The following is a 14,832-nucleotide window of genomic DNA, read 5'->3' on the forward strand; positions in this document are numbered from 1 at the left end:
AACTACTATGTCACTAATATGTCATAAACCCCCTGGACAGAGATGCTAGAAACCATAGCAACTACTATGTCATTACTATGTCATAAACCCCCTGGACAGGATGCTAGAGACCATAGCAACTACTATGTCATTACTATGTCATAAACCCCCTGGACAGGATGCTAGAGACCATAGCAACTACTATGTCATTACTATGTCATAAACCCCCTGGACAGGGTGCTAGAAACCATAGCAACTACTATGTCATTACTATGTCAAACCCCCTGGACAGAGATGCTAGAAACCATAGCAACTACTATGTCATTACTATGTCATAAACCCCCTGGACAGGATGCTAGAGACCATAGCAACTACTATGTCATTACTATGTCATAAACTCCCTGGACAGGATGCTACGAACCATAGCAACTACTATGTAATAACAATGAATGGCAAAATGAAGGTCACCTTGTATAAAGCTTGCAGCTGAGGTTGCTTACCTTGGGTGTGTTACAAAGGTAGCGTAACACCTCTCCTATGTACTGAACCACGGTAACGTTGTACTTCCTGCATTCATCCCAGAACTGAGAGGCCGAGAACTTCCTCCTCAGAATGATGGTTGAGCCTGGGACGGACAGATAGAAGAGATGAGAGAGGAACAATGAAAATATCAGTTTTAAGAACATGCAGGTGATATCGCTTCATATCAACCAATGGCAGACCTGAAATGCTGACAACACTGTTATGGTAAGTCAGCAGTGTGCATCATCATCATCATCATCATCATCCACCCTAACACCCAGGCACAGGTATTAGTTCAGGAATGAGCAAGACAGTGCTCTTATAAATGACCTTGTAATGGCCGTGAGAGCAGAAAAGTTGCCACATATGCTGTGAACCTGTTGTATTCACGTAAGTACTAAATGTCCCTTAAATATGCACCCGTCAGAGGAAACAGTGCCTTTTTTTTGTGGACAAAAGAAAGTACTAAGCTGGTACTGCATGTGCATCATAATCAGCTTGGAGTTTTTCCTAACCACATGACCTGACCGGGACATTTCAAATAAAATGTTATTGGTCGCATGCACATGTTCAGCAGATGTTATTGTGGGTGTAGTGAAATGCTTGTGTTCCGAGCTCCAACAGTGCAGTAACATCTAACAACACACAACAATACAAACACATCTAAAAAGTAAAAGAATGGAATTAAGAAATATATCAATATTAGGACAAGCAACGTCGCAGTCCCGAGTATATATACAGTAAGTTTGGACACACCTACTCATTCAAGGGTTTTTCTTTATTTTTACAATTTTCTACATTGTAGAATAATAGTGAAGACATCAAAACTATGAAATAACACATATTTAATCATGTACAAAACAAAAAAAGTGTTAAAACAAATCTATAGCCACCCTTTGCCTTGATGACAGTTTGCACACGCTTGGCATTCTCTCAACCAGCTTCATGAGGTAGACACCTGGAATGCATTTCAATTAACAGGTGCGCCTTGTTAAAAGTTAATTTGTGGAATTTCTTTCCTTCTTAATGCATTTGAGCCAATCAGTTGTGTTGTGGGGTGTGGTATACAGAAGATAGCCCTATTTGGTAAAAGACCAAGTCCATAGTAAGAACAGCTCAAATAAGCAAAGAGAAACGACAATTCATCATCACTTTAAGACATTAAGGTCAGTCAATGAGGAACATTTCTAGAACTTTGAAAGTTTCTTCAAGTGCAGTCGCAAAAACTATCAAGCGCTATGATGAAACTCTCATGAGGACCGCCATAGGAAAGGAAGACCCAGAGTTACCTCTGCTGCAGAGGGTGAGTTCATTAGAGTTACCAGCCTCAGAAATTGCATCCCAAATAAATGATTCACAGAGTTCAAGTAACAGACACATCTCAACATTAACTTTTCAGAAGAGACTGTGTGAATCAAGTATTCATTGTCAAATTGCTGCAAAGAAACCACTACTAAAGGACACCAATAAGAAGAAGAGACTTGCTTGGGCCAAGAAACACGAGCAATGGACATTAGACCGGTGGATATCTGTCCTTTGGTCTGATGAGTCCAAATTTGACATTTTTGGTTCCAACCGCTGTGTCTTTGCGAGATGTAGAGTAGGTGAACGGATGATCTCTGCACGTGTGGTTTCCACAGTGAAGCATGGAGGAGGAGGTGTGATGGTGTGGGTGTGCTTTGCTGGTGACACTGTCAGTGATTTACTTAGAATTCAAGGCACACTTAACCAGCATGGCTACCACAGCATTCTGCAGCGATACTCCACCACATCTGGTTGGCGCTTAGTGGGAGTATAATTTGTTTTTCAACAGGACAAGGACCCAACCCACCTCCAGGCTGTGTAAGGGCTATTTGACCAAGAAGGAGAGTGATGCAGTACTGCATCAGATGACCTGGCCTCCACAATCACCTGACCTCAAACCAATTGAGATGGTTTGGGATGAGTTGAACCGCAGAGTGAAGGAAAAGCATGCAACAAGTGCTCAGTATACAGTATGTGGGAACTCCTTCAAGACTGTTGGAAAAGCATTCCAGGTGAAGCTGGTTAAGAGAATGCCAAGAGTGTGCAAAGCTGTCATCAAAGCAAAGGGTGGCTACTTCGAAGAATCTGAAATATATCATATATTTTAGAATATGTACTATTGCTGAAGAAAAGTACATGTACAGCAATAGTTGAATAGGATGGCCTTGACTAGAATACAGTATAAGGGAAAGGAAAGGGGGATACCTAGTCAGTTGTACAACGGAATGCATTCAACAGATATATACATATGAAGTGGGTAAAACAGTATGTAAACATTAAAGTGCCCAGTGTTCCATTACTAAAGTGCCCAGTGTTCCATTACTAAAGTGCCCAGTGTTCCATGACTGTGTACATAGGGCAGCAGCCTCTAAGGTGCGTGGTAGAGTAACCGGATGATAGCCAGCTAGTGACAGTGACTAAAGTTCAGGGTAGGGTGTTGGGTACGAGCCAGATAATGGTGACTATTTAACAGTCTGATGGTCTTGAGATAGAAGCTGTTTTTCAGTCTCTCGGTCTCAGCTTTGATGCTCTTGTACTGACCTGGCCTTCTGGATGGTAGTGAAGTGAACCGGCCGTGGCTCTGGGGGCCAAGACAAATTTCTTCAGCCTCCTGAAGTTGGAGAGGTGTTGTTGCGCCTTCTTCACCACACTGTCTGTGTTGGTGGACAATTTCATATTGTCGGTGATGTGTAAAAATGAAGCTTTTCACCGTCTCCCGTCGATGTGGATGAAGGCGCGCTCCCTCTGCTGTCTCATTTGACATTTTAGTCGTTCAGCATCAAACATTATTTCCCAGAACAATTACAATAAACCCCTGGGCAACCTCCAGGCCCCATTTATACATAGACCAGAACTAGAGCCTTGTTAAGAATCTGTCCTGGTCAGATTACGTGGTGAGGGAAAACTCTTGGCCCTAAACATAGTCTCTAACTAGAGCCTTATTAAGAATCTGTCCTGGTCAGATTACGTGGTGAGGGAAAACTCTTGGCCCTAAACATAGTCTCTAACTAGACCCCTTGTTTTAAAATTAAAAATAAACTTTGGGATCGGTGTCCCGTCCACGGGATGGTTGAGCTAACGCAGGCTAATGCAATTATCATGAGGTTGTAAGTAACAAAAATATTACCCAAGACATCGATATATCTGATATTGACAGAAAGCTTAAATTCTTGTTAATCTAACTGCACTGTCCAATTTACAGTAGCTATTACAGTGAAAGAATACCATGATATTGTTTGAGGAGAGTGCACAGTTTTGAACATGAAAAGTTATTAATAAACAAATTAGGCATATTAGGGCAGTCTTCATTCAAAATTTTGAACAGAAATGCAATGGTATATTGTATCAGTCTAAAACTTTACACATACAATGCTGCCATCTATTGGCAAAAATCTAAATTGCAGCCGGGCTGGAATAATACATTGTGGCCTTTCTCTTGGAATTCAAAGATACAAAAGAACAGTTGTTTTTTTCTTTGTATAAACTTTTACCAGATCTATTGTGTTATATTCTCCTACATTTCTTTGTCATTTCCATAAACGTCAAAGTGTTTCCTTTCAAATGGTACCAAGAATATGCATATCCTTGTTTCAGGGCCTGAGTTACAGGCAGTTAGATTTAGGTTTGTCATTTTAGACAAAAATTGAAAAAAAGGGGCAGATCCTTAAAAGGATTTATTAAGAATCTGTCCTGGTCAGATTACGTGGTGAGGGAAAACTCTGGGCCCGAATCATAGTCTCTAACTAGAGCCAGGAGCTTTTCCTGGTCGTGCTAAGTGGTGAGGGGAGAAATCTGGGCTGGCTTTAAACCAACCCTGACATTCCAGATCCATAGTTCTCTCAGACAAGGTAAAAGAGGCTGTTTTGTTATCGCTACAGGATTAAATATCCCTTCAATGAGTACCTCTGCTCTGCGGTCAAACAGAGGAGTGAAATTAACTATAGCCCACCTGGAGAACTAGGGAAAACGGTCTCACTAAGAGAGTTGGCATCTCAGATGGCACCCTATTCCCTACATAGTGCACGGGCCTGGGTCAAAAGTAGTGCACTATAAAGGGAAAAGGGTGCCAGTTGGGACGGAGGAGAAAAGGAAGAAAGGACAGGCTAACCCATTTGCTGTTTAGTTTTTTCCACCCAGTGGCTTTGGCTGTGTTCAGACTACCGGGTTTACGTTCACAAAGACCTCTTTCATTTGATTTCCCATTGGGGGGAGGAGGGGGGGAGTAAATGGCTAAGTAAATTGCTTCAACTAGAAAGGCCAAGCCACATTATTACCCCATACCCATAATATTGAGGTAGTAGGTGGGTAGGGTTTAATATTGAGGTAGTAGGTGGGTAGGGGGTAATATTGAGGTAGAAGGTGGGTAGGGGTTAATATTGAGGTTGTAGATGGGTATGGGGTTAATATTGAGGTAGTAGGTGGGTATGGGGTTTATATTGAGGTAGTAGGTGGGTATGGGGTTTATATTGAGGTAGTAGGTGGGTATGGGGTTAATATTGAGGTAGTAGGTGGGTATGGGGTTAATATTGAGGTAGTAGGTGGGTATGGGGTTAATATTGAGGTAATAGGTGGGTATGGGGTTTATATTGAGGTAGTAGGTGGGTATGGGGTTAATATTGAGGTTGTAGATGGGTATGGGGTTAATATTGAGGTAGTAGGTGGGTATGGGGTTTATATTGAGGTAGTAGGTGGGTATGGGGTTTATATTGAGGTAAGGGGTTTATATTGAGATACCTACCTATTACCTCAATACTACCCCCTACTACCTCAATATTAACCCTTACCCACCTACTACCTCAATATTACCCCCTACTCACCTACTACCTCAATACTACCCCTTACCCATCTACTACCTCAATATTTAACCCCTATCCACCTACTACCTCAATATTAACCCCATACCCACCTACTACCTCAATATTAACCCCTACCCACCTACTACCTCAATATTACCCCCTACCCACCTACTACCTCAATATTAACCCCTACCCACCTACTACCTCAATATTTAACACTACCCACCTACTACCTCAATATTTAACCCCTAGCCACCTACTACCTCAATATTTAACCCCTAGCCACCTACTACCTCAATATTACCCCCTACCCACCTACTACCTCAATATTAACCCCATACCCATCTACAACCTCAATATTAACCCCATACCCATCTACAACCTCAATATTAACCCCTACCCACCTTCTACCTCAATATTACCCCCTACCCACCTACTACCTCAATATTAACCCTACCCACCTTCTACCTCAATATTACCCCCTACCCACCTACTACCTCAATATTAACCCTACCCACCTACTACCTCAATATTAACCCTACCCACCTACTACCTCAATATTTAACACTACCCACCTACTACCTCAATATTTAACCCCATACCAACCGTACCTATCTACTACTTCAATATTACTCCATACCCACCTACTACCTCAATATTAACCCCTACCCACCTACTACCTCAATATTACCCCCTACCCACCTACTACCTCAATATTAACCCCTACCCACCTACTACCTCAATATTTAACACTACCCACCTACTACCTCAATATTTAACCCCTAGCCACCTACTACCTCAATATTTAACCCCTAGCCACCTACTACCTCAATATTACCCCCTACCCACCTACTACCTCAATATTAACCCCATACCCACCTACTACCTCAATATTAACCCCATACCCACCTACTACCTCAATATTAACCCCATACCCACCTACTACCTCAATATTAACCCCATACCCACCTACTACCTCAATATTAACCCCATACCCACCTACTACCTCAATATTAACCCTACCCACCTACTACCTCAATATTTAACCCCTAGCCACCTACTACCTCAATATTTAACCCCTAGCCACCTACTACCTCAATATTACCCCCTAGCCACCTACTACCTCAATATTACCCCCTACCCACCTACTACCTCAATAATAACCCCTACCCACCTACTACTTCAATATTAACCCCTACCCACCTACTACCTCAATATTAACCCCTACCCACCTACTACCTCAATATTAACCCTACCCACCTACTACCTCAATATTACCCCTACCCACCTACTACCTCAATATTACCCCCTACCCACCTACTACCTCAATATTACCCCCTACCCACCTACTACCTCAATATTAACCCCTACCCACCTACTACCTCAATATTAACCCCTACCCACCTACTACCTCAATATTAACCCCTACCCACCTACTACCTCAATATTTAACCCCTATCCACCTACTACCTCAATATTTAACCCCTATCCACCTACTACCTCAATATTAACCCCATACCCACCTACTACCTCAATATTACCCCCTACCCACCTACTACCTCAATATTACCCCCTACCCACCTACTACCTCAATATTAACCCCTACCCACCTACTACTTCAATATTAACCCCTACCCACCTACTACCTCAATATTAACTCCTACCCATCTACTACCTCATACAATGCAATATCACATGTGTATCAAGGATGGTCCACCACCCAGCCAACTTGACACAACTGTGGGAAGCATTGGAGTCAACATGCTTTCGACACCTTGTAGAGTTCATGCCCCGACGAATTGAGTCTGTTCTTAGGGCAAAAGGGGGGGTGTAACTCAATATTAGGAAGGTGTTCTTAATGTTTTGTGCACTCAGTGTCAACTCACCTGTCTCGACAGATCTTATATAAACTCACCTGTCATGATGGATCCCTATAAACTCACCTGTCATGATGGATCCCTATATAAACTCACCTGTCTCTCTGGATCCTTATAAACTCACCTGTCTCTATGGATCCTTATAAACTCACCTGTCTCTATGGATCCTATATAAACTCACCTGTCTCTATGGATCCTATATAAACTCACCTGTCTCTATGGATCCTATATAAACTCACCTGTCTCTATGGATCCTATATAAACTCACCTGTCTCTATGGATCCTATATAAACTCACCTGTCTCTATGGATCCTATATAAACTCACCTGTCTCTATGGATCCTATATAAACTCACCTGTCTCTATGGATCCTATATAAACTCACCTGTCTCTATGGATCCTATATAAACTCACCTGTCTCTATGGATCCTATATAAACTCACCTGTCTCTATGGATCCTATATAAACTCACCTGTCTCTATGGATCCTATATGAACTCACCTGTCTCTATGGATCCTATATAAACTCACCTGTCTCTATGGATCCTTATAAACTCACCTGTCTCTATGGATCCTATATAAACACACCTGTCTCTATGGATCCTATATAAACTCACCTGTCTCGATGGATCCTTATAAACTCACCTGTCTCGATGGATCCTATGAAGCCGATGACGAAGCCGGCGGTGTGGTAGAGGGGCAAGTTGAGGTAGATGACATCACCTGGTGTGACACCGGTGGAGTCCAGCACGGCCAGGGCTACCAGCAGCCGGTTCTGATTAATCACTGCTGCTTTAGGCAGACCTACAGAAGTAACAGACAGAGAGAGATGAGTTACAGCAGTAGAATGGGCCCTGGCAGAAGACAGGGGGTGTTCATATACAGTGGCTGCTTCAGGCAGAAGACAGGGGGTGTTCATATACAGTAGCTGCTTCAGGCAGAAGACAGGGGGGGTTCATATACAGTGGCTGCTTCAGGCAGAAGACAGGGGGGGTTCGTATACAGTGGCTGCTTCAGGCAGAAGACAGGGGGTGTTCATATACAGTGGCTGCTTCAGGCAGAAGACAGGGGGTGTTCATATACAGTGGCTGCTTCAGGCAGAAGACAGGGGGGGTTCATATACAGTGGCTGCTTCAGGCAGAAGACAGGGGGTGTTCATATACAGTGGCTGCTTCAGGCAGAAGACAGGAGCTGTTCATATACAGTGGCTGCTTCAGACAGAAGACAGGGGGGGTTCATATACAGTGGCTGCTTCTGTACCCCTCCCTCTCCCTTCCCCTACGTCCTCCCCCTCACCTGTACTCCTCCCTCTCCCTTCCCCTACGTCCTCCCCCTCACCTATACCCCTCCCTCTCCCTTCCCCTACGTCCTCCCCCTCACCTGTACTCCTCCCTTCCCCTACGTCCTCCCCCTCACCTCTAACCCTCCCTTCCCCTACGTCCTCCCCCTCACCTGTACTCCTCCCTCTCCCTTCCCCTACGTCCTCCCCCTCACCTGTACTCCTCCCTTCCCCTACGTCCTGCCCCTCACCTATACCCCTCCCTCTCCCTCCCCCTACGTCCTCCCCCTCACCTCTAACCCTACCTTCCCCTACGTCCTCCCCCTCACCTGTACTCCTCCCTCTCCCTTCCCCTACGTCCTCCCCCTCACCTGTACTCCTCCCTTCCCCTACGTCCTCCCCCTCACCTCTAACCCTCCCTTCCCCTACGTCCTCCCCCTCACCTGTACTCCTCCCTTCCCCTACGTCCTCCCCCTCACCTCTAACCCTCCCTTCCCCTACGTCCTCCCCCTCACCTGTACTCCTCCCTCTCCCTTCCCCTACGTCCTCCCCCTCACCTGTACTCCTCCCTTCCCCTACGTCCTCCCCCTCACCTATACCCCTCCCTCTCCCTTCCCCTACGTCCTCCCCCTCACCTCTAACCCTCCCTTCCCCTACGTCCTCCCCCTCACCTGTACTCCTCCCTCTCCCTTCCCCTACGTCCTCCCCCTCACCTGTACTCCTCCCTTCCCCTACGTCCTCCCCCTCACCTCTAACCCTCCCTTCCCCTACGTCCTCCCCCTCACCTGTACTCCTCCCTCTCCCTTCCCCTCCGTCCTCCCCCTCACTTCTACCCCTCCCTCCCCCTACGTCCTCCCCCTCACCTGTACTCCTCCCTCTCCCTTCCGTCCTCCCCCTCACCTGTACCCCTCCCTCTCCCTTCCCCTCCGACCTCTACCCCTCCCTCTCCCTTCCCCTCCGTACTCCCCATCACCTCTACCCCTCCCTTCCCCTCCGTCCTCCCCCTCACCTCTACCCCTCCCTCTCCATTCCCCTCCGTCCTCCCCCTCTACCCCTCCCCTCCATCCTCCCCCTCACCTCTACCCCTCCCTCCCCTCCCCTCCGTCCTCCCCCTCCGACCTCCCCCTCACCTGTGGTCCCAGAGGTGTAGATGTAGACAGCGGGGCTTTTGAAGGTGATGTCTGAGCGGAGGGCCTGAGGGAGAGGTGTGTCCGATGCTTCCTCCACCTGGTCAGAGAACCCCTCCACGCCAGGTGTGTCACACTGCTTAACCATCAGGTAGACACACACACCCTGCTCCCTCAGGGATGGAAGCACCTCCTCCACCGCTTCCTGAAGCTCTGAGAACTCAATATTCAATATTTCATCAAAACTGGACTGCAGAGAATAACATTTTTAAAAAGCTTTTGCCCCCATGTGATTGAATGATCATTTGATTATGTTTATCATTTGTGTTCCAATAGGCTATGACACACGTTTGTCTTTTTCATTCCATCAGTCTGGATGTGCATGTCTCTGATAAACTAATAACAACACCTATTGTCATAATGTAGTAATCTCAACCAGACACTTCCGTCTATGAGGAATTAGCCTCGGGATGAGTTTCTCTGCCTACTGAACCAGTGGTACTGGTCACTTACCTTCGGCTGCTATGAGCAGCTTGGCGCTGCAACAGTTGAAGCAGTGCAGCAGAGATCTAGATCTGATGTTATGGTTGAGAAGCGCTACGGGACATCCCAGTTTGGCCAGGGCCAGCCAGGTGAAGATGAAGGCAGGTTCGTTTCCCATAAAAAGAGCCACGGTATCCCCCGGTCGCAGCTTCGAGTGCCTCTGTAAAGCATTGGCTATTTTGTTGCTTCTTCTGTCCGTGTCCAGATACGAATAGGTTTTATTTTCAAACACGATGAACGGTCTGTCGGCATGCGCGACCGACTGCTCCAAAAATCGGTCCACAACCAAAAATAACGGTTTTCTTCTCCTCCGTAAAACAAGCTTCAGCAAAGTACGAACCAAGTTCGCGAGGTAGAATGCATCTTTCCAGAAGTAAGGGAAGAACGTTTTAAGAACTAGCGGTGTGATGGCCAAACTGGCAAAAAGGATAGAAACCAAGTACATTGTTGAGCACAACGTCGAGCTCCTATGCTTCTGGGTGAATTGTAGATTCACAGCGTACAGTATTGCCTTTGCTGGCGAGTTTTTTTTTTCAAATGTGGAATGCCTCAACTCGACTAAACATGTTGTTTTTTTCAAGTGAGGGCGTGGCATTGAGTATTTAATAGTGCAGGAGGCCCACGTGTTTCATTCTTTCTTCTGAAATCCCATATTAAACACCCTCTTACAGCTCAAAATACACTGACCGCCTTGAATCGGTCTTATGTAGCAACATTTTACATTGGATAAAAGCAGAGACAGGGCTACAACATTGTATATCATACACTGCATTCGATGAGCAATGGCAAAGTTATTCTGCTTTGAAAGTTGATAAAATTGTAACCTCACTTTTGAGAAAATGGCCTTTGAATGTTTTGGTACCTACTGGAGAGCTCTTCTTTGTCTACACCCATTCAGTATCGTTCACACCCTCTTAAGCTTTAGCTCCACCAATCTCTTTAAGGGTTGATCCGAGCTTTCTGACCTAACAAAAGCAGTCAAGCACACAAGCTAACTGGCTAACAGTTATCGCAGTTTTAAAATGGACACTTGCAAAGTGCAGGTAGCTAACCAACCAGGTTCAAATTTAGCTAGCTAACATTAGGCTATAACAAGCAAAGCAAATGGCTCTGAGATACAAATATTAAGAGCATCACGTAATGTTAGGTAGCTAGCTAACAGTACACTTTAATTTGAAATAAAAATACTTTTTGTCAAAATTAGAAATGTGTAATATCTGAAAATGTAGCTAGCTAGACTATCTTACCCGTGGTCTGAAATCGGAGTAGATAACCCGAGCAAATTTACCAGCTACGTCTATCAACAGTTGTCACAGTGACAATCTATTGAAATGGATACTTGCATAGTGGAGTCTGTTGTTAAGACAATTAGCTAGCTAGCTAGCTAAACAATTAACCATAAACAATTAACCATAATAATTAACCATGATGTTACTACCCTGCATGAATCTGCAGGTAGCTAACCAACCAGGTTCAATGTTAGCTAGCTAACATTAGGCTATAACTAGCCAAGCAAATGGCTGTGAGATTTTTTTAAAGTTATAAGATCATTCACGTAACCTTAGCTAGCGAGCCAACCAGCTAACATTAGCTAGCTAGCTAACAGTACATTTTAACTTGAAATGAACATGACTTTGTCAAAATTAGAAATGTGGAATATCTGAAAATGTAGCAAGCTAGACTATCTTACATCATGGTTGGACGCTTCTCCCTGTCACGGATGCCATTGACTGACCTTCATGTCTTAAAATAATGATGGACTGTCATTTCTCTTTGCTTATTTGAGCTGTTCTTGCCATAATATGGACTTGGTCTTTTACCAAATAGGGCTATCTTCTGTATACCATTTTTATATTGTCACAACACAACTGATTGGAAAGAAAGGAAAGAAATTCCACAAATTAACGTTTAACAAGGTACACCTGTTAATTGAAATGCATTCCAGGTGACTACCTCATGAAGCTGTTTGAGAGAATGCCAAGAGTGTGCAAAGCTGTCATCAAGGCAAAGGGTGGCAACTTTGAAGATTCTCAAATATATTTAGATTTGTTTAACACTTTTTTGGTTACTACATGATTCCATATGTGTTATTTCATAGTTTTGATGTCTTCACTATTATTCTACAATGTAGAAAATAGTTTTAAAAAATTAAGAACAACACTTGAATGAGTAGGTGTGTCTAAACTTTTGACTGGTACTGTATGTCATGATCATATGATATCTGAGTGAGAGTGACTAACAAAATAAATGCTGGCCTAATGGAGGTCAGGGCCCCTGGACACGTGCCTTGTGTGCCCGGTCAATAATTCACCCAATGTTTCTACAAAGATTTAGATAACTGGCAATCTGTAAAATGTTAGCTGACATGGCTAACTGATTGACTGTCAGTAACTGACATAACAAGAGGAAAACTGCTGATGCACAACCACATTTCAAAAGTGCACATTGTCTATTCTACTATGCTATCTCTCAACGGTAAGTTGAGACGCCGACTTACCCCCACGGTTAGCACGTAGTCTGCGTATAGGCAGCGGCTGAGATAAAAAGGAAAGTTAGCAGATGGCTCCTGACGCTTTATGTCACTTAGAAGCCTACCTGCTGATCCCTAATCAGATTGACACCACAACAGGACAGTAAAGAATGTAGGCTACAGTCACTGAGTCAGGTTGTGGGGTTTGAAAGGGCTTATTTACTAGACTGAGACCCTTTACCTTAGTCACAGTACACCAGGGTCATGTTAATTCTAATGACCCAGGTGCCACACACACACACACACACACACACACACACACACACACACACACACACACACACACACACACACACACACACACACACACACACACACACACACACACACACACACACACACGACACACACACACACACAGCATAGCAGGCTGCAGGGAGGGAGCAGAGTTAGCCTGCTTTCAGACTACTCATATTAACAGGATCTAGGTTAGCCTCGTGGTGATTGAGCTAATGGGCTCAGAGCGGGATTTCCAAATGGGCACACATGGCACGTGCCCCAGAGCCCCCAACCTATCTTTGGGTGGGGCCCTAGGTAGCATGTGATAGAGAAATGGGTAGAATAGCAGGGAATTTGCTTTAAATCTGCACAATTGTCTCTCAACATCATGTCAATATGTGTAGAATAGCAGGAAATAAGCTTTAAAACAACGAAATGTTCTCTCAGCGTCATGACAAAATGAGCACAAAAGCATGATATGAGATATAAAACAGCAACCCCTGCCCCATGGCAAAACGTGTTGAATTGCTGGAAATTAGCTTTAAAACTTTAAAACAGAATGTGTATAATAGTATTATAAAACCACACATTTTTCTCTCTGCACCATGGCAAAATGTGTTGAAATGCAGGAAGTTCACTGACCCCCCCAACCACCCAAAAAACTATGAAATAACATATATGGAATCATGTAGTAACCAAAAAAGTGTTAAATCAAAATATATTTTAGATTTGAGAATCTTCAATGTAGCCACCCTTTGTCTTGATGACAGCTTTGCACACTCTTGGCATTCTCTCAACCAGCTTCACCAGGAATGCTTTTCCAACAGTCTTGAAGGAGCTCCCAAATATGCTGAGCACCTGTTGACTGCTTTTCCTTCACTCTGCAGTCCAACTCATCCCAAACCGTCTCAATTGAGTTGAGGTGGGGTGATTGTGGAGTCCAGGTCATCTGATGCAGCACTGCATCACTCTCCTTCTTGGTCAAATAGCCATGCAGTAGTCTGGCTCTACAGTCGTGGCCAAACGTTTTGAGAATGACACAAATATTAATTTTCACAAAGTCTGCTGCCTCAGTTTGTATGATGGCAATTTGCATATACTCCAGAATGATATGAAGAGTGATCAGATGAATTGCAATTAATTGCAAAGTCCCTCTGCCATGCAAATGAACTGAATCCCCCAAAAAACATGTCCACCCCATTTCAGCCCTGCCACAAAAGGACCAGCTGACATCATGTCAGTGATTCTCTCGTTAACACAGGTGTGATTGTTGACGAGGACAAGGCTGGAGATCACTCTGTCATGCTGATTGAGTTCGATTAACAGACTGGAAGCTTCAAAAGAAGGGTGGTGCTTGGAATCATTGTTCTTCCTCTGTCAACCATGGTTACCTGCAAGGAAGCACGTGCCGTCATCATTGCTTTGCACAAAAAGGGCTTCAAAGGCAAGGATATTGCTGCCAGTAAGATTGCACCTAAATAAACCATTTATCGGATCATCAAGAACTTCAAGGAGAGCGGTTCAATTTTTGTGAAGAAGGCTTCAGGGCACCCAAGAAAGTCCAGCAAGCGCCAGGACTGTCACGGCCGTCATAGGGAGGAGACCAAGTCGCAGCGTGGTATGTGTACATTCTCTTTATTATAAGAATGAACACTGAACAAAACTAACAAAACAACAAAACGAACCGTGAAGCTATACAAAGAGTGCTGAACAGGCAACTACACATAGACAAGAACCCACCAAACCAAAAGGGAAAATGGCAACCTAAATATGATCCCCAATCAGAGACAACGATAAACAGCTGCCTCTGATTGGGAACCAATTCAGGCCACCATAGACCTACAATTACCTAGACATACCAAAACCCCTAGATATACAAAAAAACCTAGACAATACAAAAACAAGCATACCCACCCTCGTCACACCCTGACCTAACCA

General features: G+C 44.4%; 1 protein-coding gene across 2 annotated transcripts; it reads right to left on the reverse strand.

The window, feature by feature from the left end:
* Positions 1-428: 428 nt before the first annotated feature.
* On the reverse strand, positions 429-11,018 carry LOC120049941 (very long-chain acyl-CoA synthetase-like). Of its 2 annotated transcripts, none has more exons than XM_038996461.1 (4): positions 10,116-11,016; positions 9,606-9,815; positions 7,842-8,000; positions 429-604 (listed from the first exon to the last, which is right to left on the reverse strand). In XM_038996461.1, the coding sequence occupies exons 1-4, from the start codon at positions 10,738-10,740 to the stop codon at positions 444-446; spliced, it is 1,155 nt and encodes a 384-aa protein (XP_038852389.1). In that variant the 5' UTR covers positions 10,741-11,016; the 3' UTR covers positions 429-443. The 2 variants fall into 2 exon arrangements, with proteins under 2 accessions (XP_038852389.1, XP_038852399.1); XM_038996471.1 differs by lacking the exon at positions 429-604 and adding an exon at positions 7,709-7,727 and having other exon boundaries at positions 7,814-8,000; positions 10,116-11,018.
* Positions 11,019-14,832: the final 3,814 nt, after the last annotated feature.

The sequence above is a fragment of the Salvelinus namaycush genome, chromosome 1 (genome assembly GCF_016432855.1).
Source record: "Salvelinus namaycush isolate Seneca chromosome 1, SaNama_1.0, whole genome shotgun sequence".
Taxonomy (NCBI): domain Eukaryota; kingdom Metazoa; phylum Chordata; class Actinopteri; order Salmoniformes; family Salmonidae; genus Salvelinus; species Salvelinus namaycush.